A 13,652-nucleotide genomic window follows, 5' to 3' on the forward strand; every position below is an offset into this window, starting at 1 on the left:
AGTGTTCATTATTTTGTATATGCAAATGCTTGTGAGACGTCATGGTTTAATGCAACGTGTTCTTCCCGCTCGTTTTTTTCATGAGGGATGGTCCTTATGACGTCAATGTGGCTATTTAATGTATGTCAGTAGGCACTATTGTAGATTTGATGTCTCTTGGTTTTTCACGGTCCTGAGGAAGGGAGCGGTGCTCCTGAAACGCGTAGACCTATGCCAATAAAGATACGTTAATCTTACGGTTCCAGAAGTGATCTTTGGCGCGGCATTATCACCTATCTCTATTATTCTCTGTTATCAGAAGATCTCTATGCACACAGTGAGGCCTGGTGGAGTCACCACTGCTTATCCCCAGAAGATCTCTATGCACACAGTGAGGCCTGGTGGAGTCACCACTGCTTATCCCCAGAAGATCTCTATGCACACAGTAAGGCCTGGTGGAGTCACCACTGCTTATCCCCAGAAGATCTCTATGCACACAGACTGAGCCCAGACAGGAGTCCTAGGGAAATCGGTTGTTGACCTGTAGAGGGCGCAATACCCAGAAGACCACCGCAGTCTGACAGAGGTGGAGCTGCTGCAGGGGGGAGGGGGATATACCCTGACCCAAAAAGACTGAACGTGCCAGAAAGTCACAGGGACTACAGCAAAGTATTCGTGTAGGATGTGCAGATTTATGCAACCACATTGTTACTTCTTTTTATTTTTGTTTTACCCCTAAAAAAACATTTCTTCAGCGCTCTATTGGGAGACCCAGACGATTGGGGTATAGCTACTGCCCTCTGGAGGCCACACAAAGCACTACATTAAAAGTGCAAGGCCCCTCCCCCTCTGGCTATACCCCCCCCCGTGGTATCACGGGTTCTCCAGTTTTAGCTTTGTGTGCGAAGGAGGTCAGACATTCCATGCATAGCTCCACAGATTTTAGTCAGCAGTAGCTGCTGACGGTTTCGGATGGAAGAAAAGAGGACACATATAGTGTCCCCAGCATGCTCCCTTCTCACCCCTGGATGGTGTTGTAAGGTTGAGGTACCTATTGCTGGTACAGGGCTGGAGCCTGACATGCTGTTTTCCTTCCACATCCCCTGGTAGGGCTCTGTGGAAGTGGGATCCTGCCGGCCTCTCAGCTCTGATGCCGGGCTCCATCCACAGACCCATTAGAACCTGATGGATTCGGAGCAGGAGTACGATCAGGGACAGGGCCCTGCATCTTACAGGTACTCTGTGTCCCCGGCAGGCACAGACACACTCCGGGCTGGCTGGGTGTTGTAGTGCGCCGGGGACCGCAACGTTGGAGTTAGTGTCCCTACAGATTACTGGGGGATTTTTTGTGTATGGGAACGCAGCGCCGACCCCCTCTGGACCGGGCGGCGCTGCTGTGACTTGTGGTGCGCCGGGGATCCGCCGTCCGCGCTTTTACGGCGGCGGCGGTTATAAATTGAGTCCCCGGCTTTTTGGGCCTAGGACGCCGGCAGCTCCGATTCGTTCCCGCCCCCACCCTGTCATTCAGGGTAGGGGAGAGACGCTGTTTCGCAGCAGCGACGAGGGCTGGAGCCTGATTTACATGCTCCAGCCCTCACACTAGGCACAGAGGGAAGCAGGCTTCCCGCTCTTAGTCAGGAACGCCCAGGGCCCGCCCCCCTTCTCTCTCAGGACGCCGGCAGCCATTACATGCAGTCTGGCTGGAGGAAGGACGCAAGGCTCTGGGAGACCTGGACTAGGGGCTATCTGGCGACCACACACCCGCTTTTTAAGCGGGCGGTAAGCGATTTTTCTGTGCTGGTCCCTCTAGTGCCTCACGGTGTATCGGTGTACTGTGTAGGATATAGAGATATTGTACTTCTTGCACTGTGAGGTCGCTTCTGTGCTGCATGTGGGGCTAATCTACCAGCAGGCTCCGATGACCCCCATTGTGTGCAATGCTTCGACCCGGTGCTGCTTCGCCAGCCGGAGTCAGGAGAGATAGTGACCCAGGCTGAGACGCTTGTAAGTTCTGCCCCGGTGACAGGGACAGACTTTGCAGTTTTTGCTGATAATATGTCTGTGTCGATGGCAAAAATCCTTGAAACCTTGCAATCTATGCATGGGGCTCAGTCTTTGGGCACGGCGAGGCCTCTGTCCTCAGGTCCCCCTCACTTGGAATTAATCCAGCCCACAGGGGGGTCCCCGGCTTCACAGGCCAAGGATTATGACTCAGATGATAGCCCCAGCCACCCTAAGCGAGCTCGCTGGGAAAGACCCTCGACGTCATCACACTGCTCAGGGTCTCAGCGCAATCAGTCTCCCTGTGATGTGTCTGATGAGAGTGATCAGGAATCCATTCCTGGAACCCCTCTCAACCTGGATACCCCTGATGGGGACGCCATGGTAAACGACCTTATCTCAGCCATCAATAGGCTGTTGGATATTTCTCCCCCAGCCCCTTCAGCAGAAGAGGCGGCTGCGGAGCAGGAGAAGTTTCGTTTCCTTTATCCCAAGCGTAAATTGAGTGCTTTGTTGGATCACGCTGACTTCAGAGAATCAATCCAGAAGCACGACGCTCACCCAGAAAGGCGTTTCTCTAAACGATCTAAAGATACGCGTTTCCCTTTCCCCCCTGAGGTGGTCAAGCGCTGGACACAGTGTCCAAAGGTAGACCCCCCGATTTCCAAACTCGCAGCTAGGTCCATAGTTGCAGTGGAGGATGGCGCTTCACTTAAAGATGCCAATGACAGACAGATGGACCTTTGGTTAAAATCTGTCTATGAAGCTATCGGCGCGTCGTTTGCTCCGGCATTCGCAGCCGTATGGGCACTCCAGGCTATTTCAGCTGGCTTAGCAAAAGTGGATGCTATCATACATCCAGCAGTGCCGCAAGTGGCGCACCTTACCACGCAGATGTCGGCGTTTGCGTCTTACGCTATCAATGCGGTCCTAGAATCTACCAGTCGCACCTCAATGGCGTCCGCCAATTCGGTAGTTTTGCGCAGAGCCTTGTGGTTAAAGGACTGGAAAGCAGATGCTGGTTCCAAAAAATGTTTAACCAGTTTGCCTTTATCTAGAGATAGACTGTTTGGCGAGCCATTGGCTGATATCATTAAGCAGTCCAAGGGTAAAGACTCCTCTTTACCACAACCCAGAACAACCAAACCTCAGCAGAAAAAGTGGCAGCAGAGGTTTCAGTCCTTTCGAGGTTCGGGCAAGACACCGTTTACCTCGTCCAAAGGGACTCAGAGGACGCAAAGAAACTCAGATTCGTGGCGGGTTCACACGCGCCCCAAGAAAGCAAATGGAGGTACCGCTTCCAAAGCGGCTACCTCATGACTTCCAGCCCCCTCCCTCCGCATCGCCGGTCGGGGGCAGGCTCTCCCGTTTTTCCGGCATTTGGATGTCACAGGTCAAAGACCGGTGGGTGACGGACATTTTGTCTCGCGGGTACAGAAGCGAGTTCAATTCTCGTCCTCCAGCTCGGTTCTTCAGAACCTCCCCACATCCAGACCGAGCAGATGCTCTGCTGCAAGCGGTGGGCTCCCTAAGAGCGGAAGGAGTGGTGATCCCAGTCCCTCCTCAGGAACAAGGGCAAGGGTTTTACTCCAATCTCTTTGTGGTTCCAAAAAAGGACGGCTCGTTCCGTCCTGTTCTGGACCTAAAACGGCTCAACAAACATGTGCACGCCAGGAAGTTCCGGATGGAAACCCTGCGTTCTGTCATTGCCTCAATGTCCAGAGGAGACTTCCTTGCCTCAATAGACATCAAAGATGCTTATCTCCACGTGCCAATTGCTACAGAACATCAACGTTTTCTACGTTTTGTGATAGGAGACGACCATTTTCAGTTCGTAGCTCTGCCATTTGGTCTGGCGACAGCCCCACGGGTCTTCACCAAGGTCATGGCGGCGGTGGTAGCAGTCTTGCACTCTCAGGGACACTCGGTGATCCCTTACCTAGACGATTTATTGGTCAAAGCTCCCTCTCAAGAGGCATGTCAGCGCAGCCTGAATGCTACGCTGGAGACCCTACAGTCTTTCGGATGGATCATCAACTTTCCAAAGTCGATCCTATCACCGACTCAATCACTAACGTATCTTGGCATGGAGTTTCATACTCTAGCAGCGATAGTGAAGCTTCCGCTGAACAAGCAGCGGTCACTACAGACAGGGGTGCAATCTCTTCTGCAGGGCCAGTTGCATCCCTTGCGGCGCCTCATGCATTTCCTAGGGAAGATGGTGGCAGCCATGGAAGCAGTTCCCTTTGCGCAGTTTCATCTGCGCCCACTTCAATGGGACATTCTCCGCCAATGGGACGGGAAGTCAACGTCCCTGGACAGGAAAGTCTCGCTTTCCCAGACGGCCAAGGACTCTCTGCAATGGTGGCTTATTCCCACCTCATTGTCACAGTGAAGATCATTCCTGCCCCCATCCTGGGCAGTAGTCACGACAGATGCGAGTCTGTCAGGGTGGGGAGCAGTATTTCTCCACCACAGGGCTCAGGGGACGTGGACTCCGCAGGAGTCCACCCTTCAGATCAATGTTCTGGAAATCAGAGCAGTGTATCTTGCTCTACTGGCCTTCCAACAGTGGCTGGAAGGAAAGCAGATCCGAATCCAATCGGACAACTCCACAGCGGTGGCATACATCAACCACCAAGGAGGGACGCGCAGTCGGCAAGCCTTCCAAGAAGTCCGGCGCATTCTAATGTGGGTGGAGGACAGAGCATCCACCATATCCGCGGTTCACATCCCAGGCGTAGAAAACTGGGAAGCAGACTTCCTCAGTCGCCAGGGCATGGACGCAGGGGAATGGTCCCTTCACCCGGACGTGTTTCAGGAAATCTGTCGCCGCTGGGGAGTGCCGGACGTCGACCTAATGGCATCCCGGCACAACAACAAGGTCCCGGCATTCATGGCGAGGTCGCGCGATCAAAGAGCTCTGGCGGCAGACGCCTTGGTTCAAGATTGGTCGCAGTTTCAGCTCCCATACGTGTTTCCGCCTCTGGCGCTCTTGCCCAGAGTGCTACGCAAGATCAGATCCGAGTGCAGCCGCATCATACTCGTCGCTCCAGACTGGCCGAGGAGGTCGTGGTATCCGGATCTGTGGCATCTCACGATCGGTCGACCGTGGTCACTGCCAGACCGACCAGACTTACTGTCCCAAGGGCCGTTTTTCCATCAGAATTCTGCGGCCCTGAACCTGACTGTGTGGCCATTGAGTCCTGGATCCTAGCATCTGCAGGATTATCTCAAGGAGTCGTTGCCACAATGAGACAAGCTAGAAAGTCGAATTCGGCTAAGATCTACCACAGAACGTGGAAGATTTTCTTAGCCTGGTGCTCTGCTCAGGGAGTGTCTCCCTGGCCATTTGCATTGCCCAAGTTTCTTTCCTTCCTGCAATCGGGGTTAGAAAAGGGCTTGTCGCTCAGCTCCCTTAAAGGGCAAGTTTCGGCACTATCCGTGTTTTTTCAGAAGCGTCTAGCACGTCTTTCTAAGGTGCGCACGTTCCTGCAGGGGGTCTGTCATATTGTGCCCCCGTACAAGCGGCCGTTAGATCCATGGGATCTGAACAGGGTACTAGTTGCTCTCCAGAAGCCGCCCTTCGAGCCTCTGAAGGAAGTTTCCTTTTCTCGGCTGTCACAGAAAGTGGCGTTTCTTGTTGCGATCACATCGCTTCGGCGAGTGTCTGAGCTGGCAGCTCTGTCATCCAAGGCTCCCTTCCTGGTGTTCCACCAGGACAAGGTAGTGCTGCGCCCTATTCCGGAGTTTCTCCCTAAGGTCGTATCCTCTTTTCATCTTAATCAGGATATATCCTTGCCTTCGTTTTGTCCTCATCCGGTTCACCGGTATGAAAAGGACTTACGTTTGCTAGATCTGGTGAGAGCACTCAGAATCTACATTTCCCGCACGGCGCCCATGCGCCGTGCCGATGCACTTTTTGTCCTTGTCGCTGGTCCGCGCAAGGGGTTGCAGGCTTCTAAAGCCACCCTGGCTCGATGGATCAAGGAACCAATTCTAGAGGCCTACCGTTCTGCGGGGCTTCCGGTTCCTTCAGGGCTAAAAGCCCACTCAACCAGAGCCGTGGGTGCGTCCTGGGCATTACGTCACCAGGCTTCGGCTCAACAGGTGTGCCAGGCAGCTACCTGGTCCAGTCTGCACACTTTCACCAAGCATTATCAGGTGCATACCTATGCTTCGGCGGATGCCAGCTTAGGTGGAAGAGTCCTGCAGGCAGCAGTGACACCCCCGTAGGGGAGGGCTGTTTTGCAGCTCTAACATGAGGTATTTCTTTACCCACCCAGGGACAGCTTTTGGACGTCCCAATCGTCTGGGTCTCCCAATAGAGCGCTGAAGAAGAAGGGAATTTTGTTACTTACCGTAAATTCCTTTTCTTCTAGCTCTTATTGGGAGACCCAGCACCCGCCCTGTTGTCCTTCGGGATGTTTTTTTGTTGTTTGCGGGTACACATGTTGTTCATGTTGAACGGTTTTTCAGTTCTCCGATGTTATTCGGAGTTAATTTGTTTAAACCAGTTATTGGCTTCCTCCTTCTTGCTTTGGCACTAAAACTGGAGAACCCGTGATACCACGGGGGGGGTATAGCCAGAGGGGGAGGGGCCTTGCACTTTTAATGTAGTGCTTTGTGTGGCCTCCAGAGGGCAGTAGCTATACCCCAATCGTCTGGGTCTCCCAATAAGAGCTAGAAGAAAAGGAATTTACGGTAAGTAACAAAATTCCCTTCTTCAGTTTATCTGAATCGTACAGATTATGGGCGACTTTACAGGGGGAAAAAGTTCTGAAATGAGTCTTTGTGGTGTTTTTTTTTTCTACATGATAAAACTCTGGCATTATAATAAGGGTGTGAAGACTTCATGTGTACATCTGCGGGTGTGAAGACTTAATGTGTGTAATATCTGCGGGTGTGAACAGTAATCTGGACATATCACACAGCTTATGAGTGAGGCCTCCTTCAATTCCCTACAGAGATACCATGCACAATGGAGCAGAGGCTGAAAGTGTAGAAAATCTATCACTTCTGATGGTCACTGATTTGCCTCACCCTCCAACTCCTCTTCTTTCCCGTTTTTTCCTGACGCTCTCGCTCTCTCCCATTTTTTGTACCGCTCTCTCCCGTTTTTTCCTGACTCTCTCGCTCTCTCCCATTTTTTCTTCCGCGCTCCCCTGTTTTTTCCTGTCACTCTCGCTCTCTCCCATTTTTTCTTCTGCCACTCTCGCTCTCTCCCATTTTTTGTTCTGCTCTCTCGCTCCTGTTTTCTCCTGCCCGCTCTCTCACGTTTTTTTCTTCCACTCTCTCTCCCATTTTCTCCTGACGCTCTCTCTCCCGTTCTTCCTGCCACGCTTTCTCGCTCTCTTTCTCCCGGTTTTCCTGCCGCTCACTTTCTCTCTCTCTCTCTCCTGTTTTTCCTGCCTCTCTCTCTCTCTCTCTCTCCCGTTCTTCCTGCCGCTCGTTCTCTCTCCCGTTCTTCCAGCCGCTCACTTACTCTCTCTCCTGTTTTTCCTGCCGTTCTCTCTCCCATTCTTCCTGCCGCTCTCTCTCCCATTCTTCCTGCCCCTCGCTCGCGCTCTCTCCTGTATTTTCTGACGCTCACTCGCTCTCTTTCTTACGGTTTTCCTGTCGCTCACTCGCTCTCTCTCCCATTCTTCCTGTCGCTCGCTCGCGCTCTCTCCTGTATTTCCTGACGCTCACTCGCTCTCTTTCTCACGGTTTTCCTGTCGCTCACTTGCTCTCTCTCCCCCATTCTTCCTGCCGCTCACTTACTCTCTCTCCCGTTCTTCCTGCCGCTCGTTCTCTCCCGTTCTTCCAGCCGCTCACTTACTCTCTCTCCTGTTTTTCCTGCCTCTCTCCCATTCTTTCTGCCGCTCGTTCTCTCTCCTGTTCTTCCTGCCGCTCACTTACTCTCTCTCCCATTCTTCCTGCCGCTCTCTCTCCCATTCTTCCTGTCGCTCGCTCGCTCTCTCTCCCCCATTCTTCCTGCCGCTCACTTACTCTCTCTCCCATTCTTCCTGCCGCTCGTTCTCTCTCCCGTTCTTCCAGCCGCTCACTTACTCTCTCTCCCATTCTTCCTGCCGCTCGTTCTCTCCCCCATTCTTCCTGCCGCTCACTTACTCTCTCTCCCATTCTTCCTGCCGCTCGTTCTCTCCCCCATTCTTCCTGCCGCTCACTTACTCTCTCTCCCATTCTTCCTGCCGCTCGTTCTCTCTCCCGTTCTTCCAGCCGCTCACTTACTCTCTCTCCTGTTTTTCCTGCCGCTCTCTCTCCCATTCTTCCTGCCCCTCGCTCGCGCTCTCTCCTGTATTTTCTGACGCTCACTCGCTCTCTTTCTTACGGTTTTCCTGTCGCTCACTCGCTCTCTCTCCCATTCTTCCTGTCGCTCGCTCGCGCTCTCTCCTGTATTTCCTGACGCTCACTCGCTCTCTTTCTCACGGTTTTCCTGTCGCTCACTCGCTCTCTCTCCCCCATTCTTCCTGCCGCTCACTTACTCTCTCTCCCGTTCTTCCAGCCGCTCACTTACTCTCTCTCCTGTTTTTCCTGCCTCTCTCCCATTCTTTCTGCCGCTCGTTCTCTCTCCTGTTCTTCCTGCCGCTCACTTACTCTCTCTCCCATTCTTCCTGCCGCTCTCTCTCCCATTCTTCCTGTCGCTCGCTCGCTCTCTCTCCCCCATTCTTCCTGCCGCTCACTTACTCTCTCTCCCATTCTTCCTGCCGCTCGTTCTCTCTCCCGTTCTTCCAGCCGCTCACTTACTCTCTCTCCCATTCTTCCTGCCGCTCGTTCTCTCCCCCATTCTTCCTGCCGCTCACTTACTCTCTCTCCCATTCTTCCTGCCGCTCGTTCTCTCTCCCGTTCTTCCAGCCGCTCACTTACTCTCTCTCCCATTCTTCCTGCCGCTCGTTCTCTCCCGTTCTTCCAGCCGCTCACTTACTCTCTCTCCCATTCTTCCTGCCGCTCGTTCTCTCTCCCGTTCTTCCAGCCGCTCACTTACTCTCTCTCCCATTCTTCCTGCCGCTCGTTCTCTCCCCCGTTCTTCCTGCCGCTCACTTACTCTCTCTCCCATTCTTCCTGCCGCTCGTTCTCTCTCCCGTTCTTCCAGCCGCTCACTTACTCTCTCTCCTGTTTTTCCTGCCGCTCTCTCTCCCATTCTTCCTGCCCCTCGCTCGCGCTCTCTCCTGTATTTTCTGTCGCTCACTCGCTCTCTCTCTTCCATTCTTCCTGCCACTCACTCGCTCTCTCTCCTGTTTTTCCTTCCTCTCTCTCCCATTCTTCCTGCTTGCTCTCGCTCTCTTTCATTTTTCCTGCCGCTCTCGCTTTCTTTCGTTTTTCCTGCCGCTCACTTGCTCTTTCCCATTCAGTGCCCATAAATTAGCCCGGCTAGCTCCAGTATACAGTGAAACCTTGGTTTAAGAGTAATTTGGTTTGAGAGCATTTTGCAAGACAAGCAAAGCTTTTTAAAAATTTGTAACTTGGTTTAATACCAATGCTTTGCAATAAGAGCACACTTTCGGTTCTGTCCTTTCACCACGCGCTGACCCGCTCTGGAGGTAATTTTCTGTCCATATGTACTGTATACAGTATACCATTGTACAGTATATACTATATAGCATGTCTATCAATTTGCATTTGTGGATACAGTATTGTACTCTCTTTCGGCTAACCAGTGCAGCACATTGCTTATACTGTACCTCTCGCACACCAACAATTCTATTGGAAGCTACAGTGCAGTTTAATGTGTTTTATATCCTTTTTTTCTGTGCTGTGCAGTATTTTGTATCAGTGTACTGTAATCATTTTTTATGAATACAGTACATTATTTTGTGTTACTTTAATAAGTTTGTGTAAATTCTGTAAATATTTTTTGGGTTGTGGAACGAATTGTCTGCGTTTCAATTATTTCGCTTTGATATAAGAGTAACTTGGTTTAAGAGCACATTCCCGGAACCAATTATGCTCGTAATCCAAGGTTCCACTGTATATGTTTTCATTTTTTCTCTTCCTTCCTCTTCCTGCATCTCTCCCGTTGCTTCGTATTCCTTCTTCTTTCCCCTTAATCACTCTTCCTGCTTCACCCCCCCATCCTCATTCCACTTTTGGTCCCTCTTCCTTTCCTTGTTCCTTTATCTGCCTCTCAGTGGCCTCCTGTTCCTGCCTCTCAACCTGTTTTCCAATTCCAGCTTCTTTCTGTTTCTCTCCCTTCCTTCTTTTTCCTGCTTTTTTACCAGCCTTTCTCTTGCCGGTTATCTCCCCGGCCATCCTCTTGCTTTACATCACCCGGCCTTTCTCTTGCCGGCTATCGCCCGGCCTTTCTCTTGCTTTGCATCACCCAGCCTTCCTCTTGCTTTACATCGCCCGGCCTTCCTCTTGCTTTACATCGCCCGGCCTTCCTCTTGCTTTACATCGCCCGGCCTTCCTCTTGCTTTACATTGCCCGGCCTTCCTCTTGCCGGCTGTCGCCCGGCCTTCCTCTTGCCGGCTGTCGCCCGGCCTTCCTCTTGCCGGCTGTCGCCCGGCTTTCCTCTTGCCGGCTGTCGCCCGGCCTTCCTCTTGCCGGCTGTCGCCCGGCCTTCCTCTTGCCGGCTGTCGCCCGGCCTTCCTCTTGCCGGCTGTCGCCCGGCCTTCCTCTTGCCGGCTGTCGCCCGGCCTTCCTCTTGCCGGCTGTCGCCCGGCCTTCCTCTTGCCGGCTGTCGCCCGGCCTTCCTCTTGCCGGCTGTCGCCCGGCCTTCCTCTTGCCGGCTGTCGCCCGGCCTTCCTCTTGCCGGCTGTCGCCCGGCCTTCCTCTTGCCGGCTGTCGCCCGGCCTTCCTCTTGCCGGCTGTCGCCCGGCCTTCCTCTTGCCGGCTGTCGCCCGGCCTTCCTCTTGCCGGCTGTCGCCCGGCCTTCCTCTTGCCGGCTGTCGCCCGGCCTTCCTCTTGCCGGCTGTCGCCCGGCCTTCCTCTTGCCGGCTGTCGCCCGGCCTTCCTCTTGCCGGCTGTCGCCCGGCCTTCCTCTTGCCGGCTGTCGCCCGGCCTTCCTCTTGCCGGCTGTCGCCCGGCCTTCCTCTTGCCGGCTGTCGCCCGGCCTTCCTCTCGCCGGCTGTCGCCCGGCCTTCCTCTCGCCGGCTGTCGCCCGGCCTTCCTCTCGCCGGCTGTCGCCCGGCCTTCCTCTAGCCGGCTGTCGCCCGGCCTTCCTCTCGCCGGCTGTCGCCCGGCCTTCCTCTCGCCGGCTGTCGCCCGGCCTTCCTCTCGCCGGCTGTCGCCCGGCCTTCCTCTCGCCGGCTGTCGCCCGGCCTTCCTCTCGCCGGCTGTCGCCCGGCCTTCCTCTCGCCGGCTGTCGCCCGGCCTTCCTCTCGCCGGCTGTCGCCCGGCCTTCCTCTCGCCGGCTGTCGCCCGGCCTTCCTCTCGCCGGCTGTCGCCCGGCCTTCCTCTCGCCGGCTGTCGCCCGGCCTTCCTCTCGCCGGCTGTCGCCCGGCCTTCCTCTCGCCGGCTGTCGCCCTGCCTTCCTCTCGCCGGCTGTCGCCCGGCCTTCCTCTCGCCGGCTGTCGCCCGGCCTTCCTCTCGCCGGCTGTCGCCCGGCCTTCCTCTCGCCGGCTGTCGCCCGGCCTTCCTCTCGCCGGCTGTCGCCCGGCCTTCCTCTCGCCGGCTGTCGCCCGGCCTTCCTCTCGCCGGCTGTCGCCCGGCCTTCCTCTCGCCGGCTGTCGCCCGGCCTTCCTCTCGCCGGCTGTCGCCCGGCCTTCCTCTCGCCGGCTGTCGCCCGGCCTTTCGCTTGCTCTTCCTCTCTCCTCCTTTTTTTTCCTCTCAGAGCCTCATTTTTTCCCATTCCTCTTGTTGCCTCTTACCTGCTTCCTTTCTGGAGGACTGTAGAAATTGGTCTCCACCATAATGTAATGAGTCCCGTGGTCGCTCTTGTTCTCTGCTTTGATTTTTTGGACTCCTTTGTTAGGGTGAAGCCTCAGTGATATTTCTATTTGATGGTGGTACCACTAGTGCGAGCCAGAGATGGAGATTGCAGATTTCTCTTGGTTCCCTGCCTTGATGACCACTTGATCCTCTTGTTTTCCAGAAGGTCCATGCTCTTTTGAGAGGCAGTGCTGAGAACGGCCTACACAATACCATCATGGCCCCGGTGGGGATCTCTGCGCAGATCACTTTGGACTTGTAAGACACATTTCTGTTTGGTGGAATCTCGTGGTTTGTCCTTTGTCATATTAACAGGTTTGTCTCTCCTCTGTAGCCGAGAAGCCCAGTACTCAGACTGGGAGTATCCTGAATGGATCCCACGTACGGACAGATTCCATTTCCTATCACAAAGGTAAGGTATGCTCAATTATAGTAGGGGATAACCATGTGGTTCCCAAGGAGGAGGAATCTGCAGGACCAGGGGTGGATCACATTCTAGTCTGATCCTGCAGGAGGGCTGGATCGCATTCTAGCCTGATCCTGCAGGAGGGCTGGATCGCATTCTAGTCTGATCCTGCAGGAGGGCTGGATCGCATTCTAGTCTGATCCTGCAGGAGGGCTGGATCGCATTCTAGTCTGATCCTGCAGGAGGGCTGGATCGCATTCTAGTCTGATCCTGCAGGAGGGCTGGATCGCATTCTAGTCTGATCCTGCAGGAGGGCTGGATCGCATTCTAGTCTGATCCTGCAGGAGGGCTGGATCGCATTCTAGTCTGATCCTGCAGGAGGACCGGATCACATTCTAGTCTGATCCTGCAGGAGGGCTGGATCGCATTCTACTCTAATCCTGCAGGAGGGCTGGATCACATTCTAGTCTGATCCTGCAGGAGGGCTGGATCGCATTCTAGTCTGATCCTGCAGGAGGGCTGGATCACATTCCACTCTAATCCTGCAGGAGGGCTGGATCACATTCTAGTCTGATCCTGCAGGAGGGCTGGATCACATTCCACTCTAATCCTGCAGGAGCGCTGGATCACATTCTAGTCTGATCCTGCAGGAGGGCTGGATCACATTCTAGTCTGATCCTGCAGGAGGGCTGGATCACATTCTAGTCTGATCCTGCAGGAGGGCTGGATCACATTCTAGTCTGATCCTACAGGAGGGCTGGATCACATTCTAGTCTGATCCTGCAGGAGGACTGGATCACATTCTAGTCTGATCCTTCAGGAGGACTGGATCACATTCTATTCTGATCCTGCAGGAGGGCTGGATCGCATTCTAGTCTGATCCTGCAGGAGGGCTGGATCGCATTCTAGTCTGATCCTGCGCAGGAGGGCTGGATCACATTCTAGTCTGATCCTGCAGGAGGGCTGGATCACATTCTAGTCTGATCCTGCAGGAGGGCTGGATCACATTCTAGTCTGATCCTGCAGGAGGGCTGGATTACATTCTAGTCTGATCCTGTGGCGGGCTGGATCACACGCTGGTCTCGTGGTCTTGTCTGATCCTGTGGCGGCCTGGATCACACGCTGGTCTCGTGGTCTTGTCTGATTTTCTGGCGGGCTGGATCACACGCTGGTCTCATGGTCTTGTCTGATCCTGTGGTGGGCTGGATCACACGCTGGTCTCTTGTCTTCTGAGCCTCATTGGTTGGGGGTTGGGTCACACGCTGGTCTCTCGTCTTCTGAGCCTCATTGGTTGGGGGTTGGATCACGCGCTGGTCTCTTGTCTTCTGAGCCTCATTGGTTGGGGGTTGGGTCACACGCTGGTCTCTTGTCTTCTGAGCCTCATTGGTTAGGGGTT

The 13,652-nt window shown here is 54.3% G+C and overlaps 1 protein-coding gene across 4 annotated transcripts in view; it reads left to right on the plus strand.

Annotated features, from left to right (window-relative positions):
• The window catches only part of GTF3C2 (general transcription factor IIIC subunit 2), a 101,655-nt gene that overhangs the window by 38,948 nt on the left and 49,055 nt on the right, over positions 1-13,652 (plus strand). For all 4 annotated transcript variants that reach the window (XM_075341398.1, XM_075341400.1, XM_075341399.1 and 1 more), the window contains 2 exons: positions 12,014-12,108; positions 12,185-12,262. In XM_075341398.1, coding sequence (XP_075197513.1) covers positions 12,014-12,108; positions 12,185-12,262 — 173 coding nt within the window. The remainder of the gene's footprint in view (positions 1-12,013; positions 12,109-12,184; positions 12,263-13,652) is intronic.

Source organism: Anomaloglossus baeobatrachus, chromosome 3 (assembly GCF_048569485.1).
Source record: "Anomaloglossus baeobatrachus isolate aAnoBae1 chromosome 3, aAnoBae1.hap1, whole genome shotgun sequence".
Taxonomy (NCBI): domain Eukaryota; kingdom Metazoa; phylum Chordata; class Amphibia; order Anura; family Aromobatidae; genus Anomaloglossus; species Anomaloglossus baeobatrachus.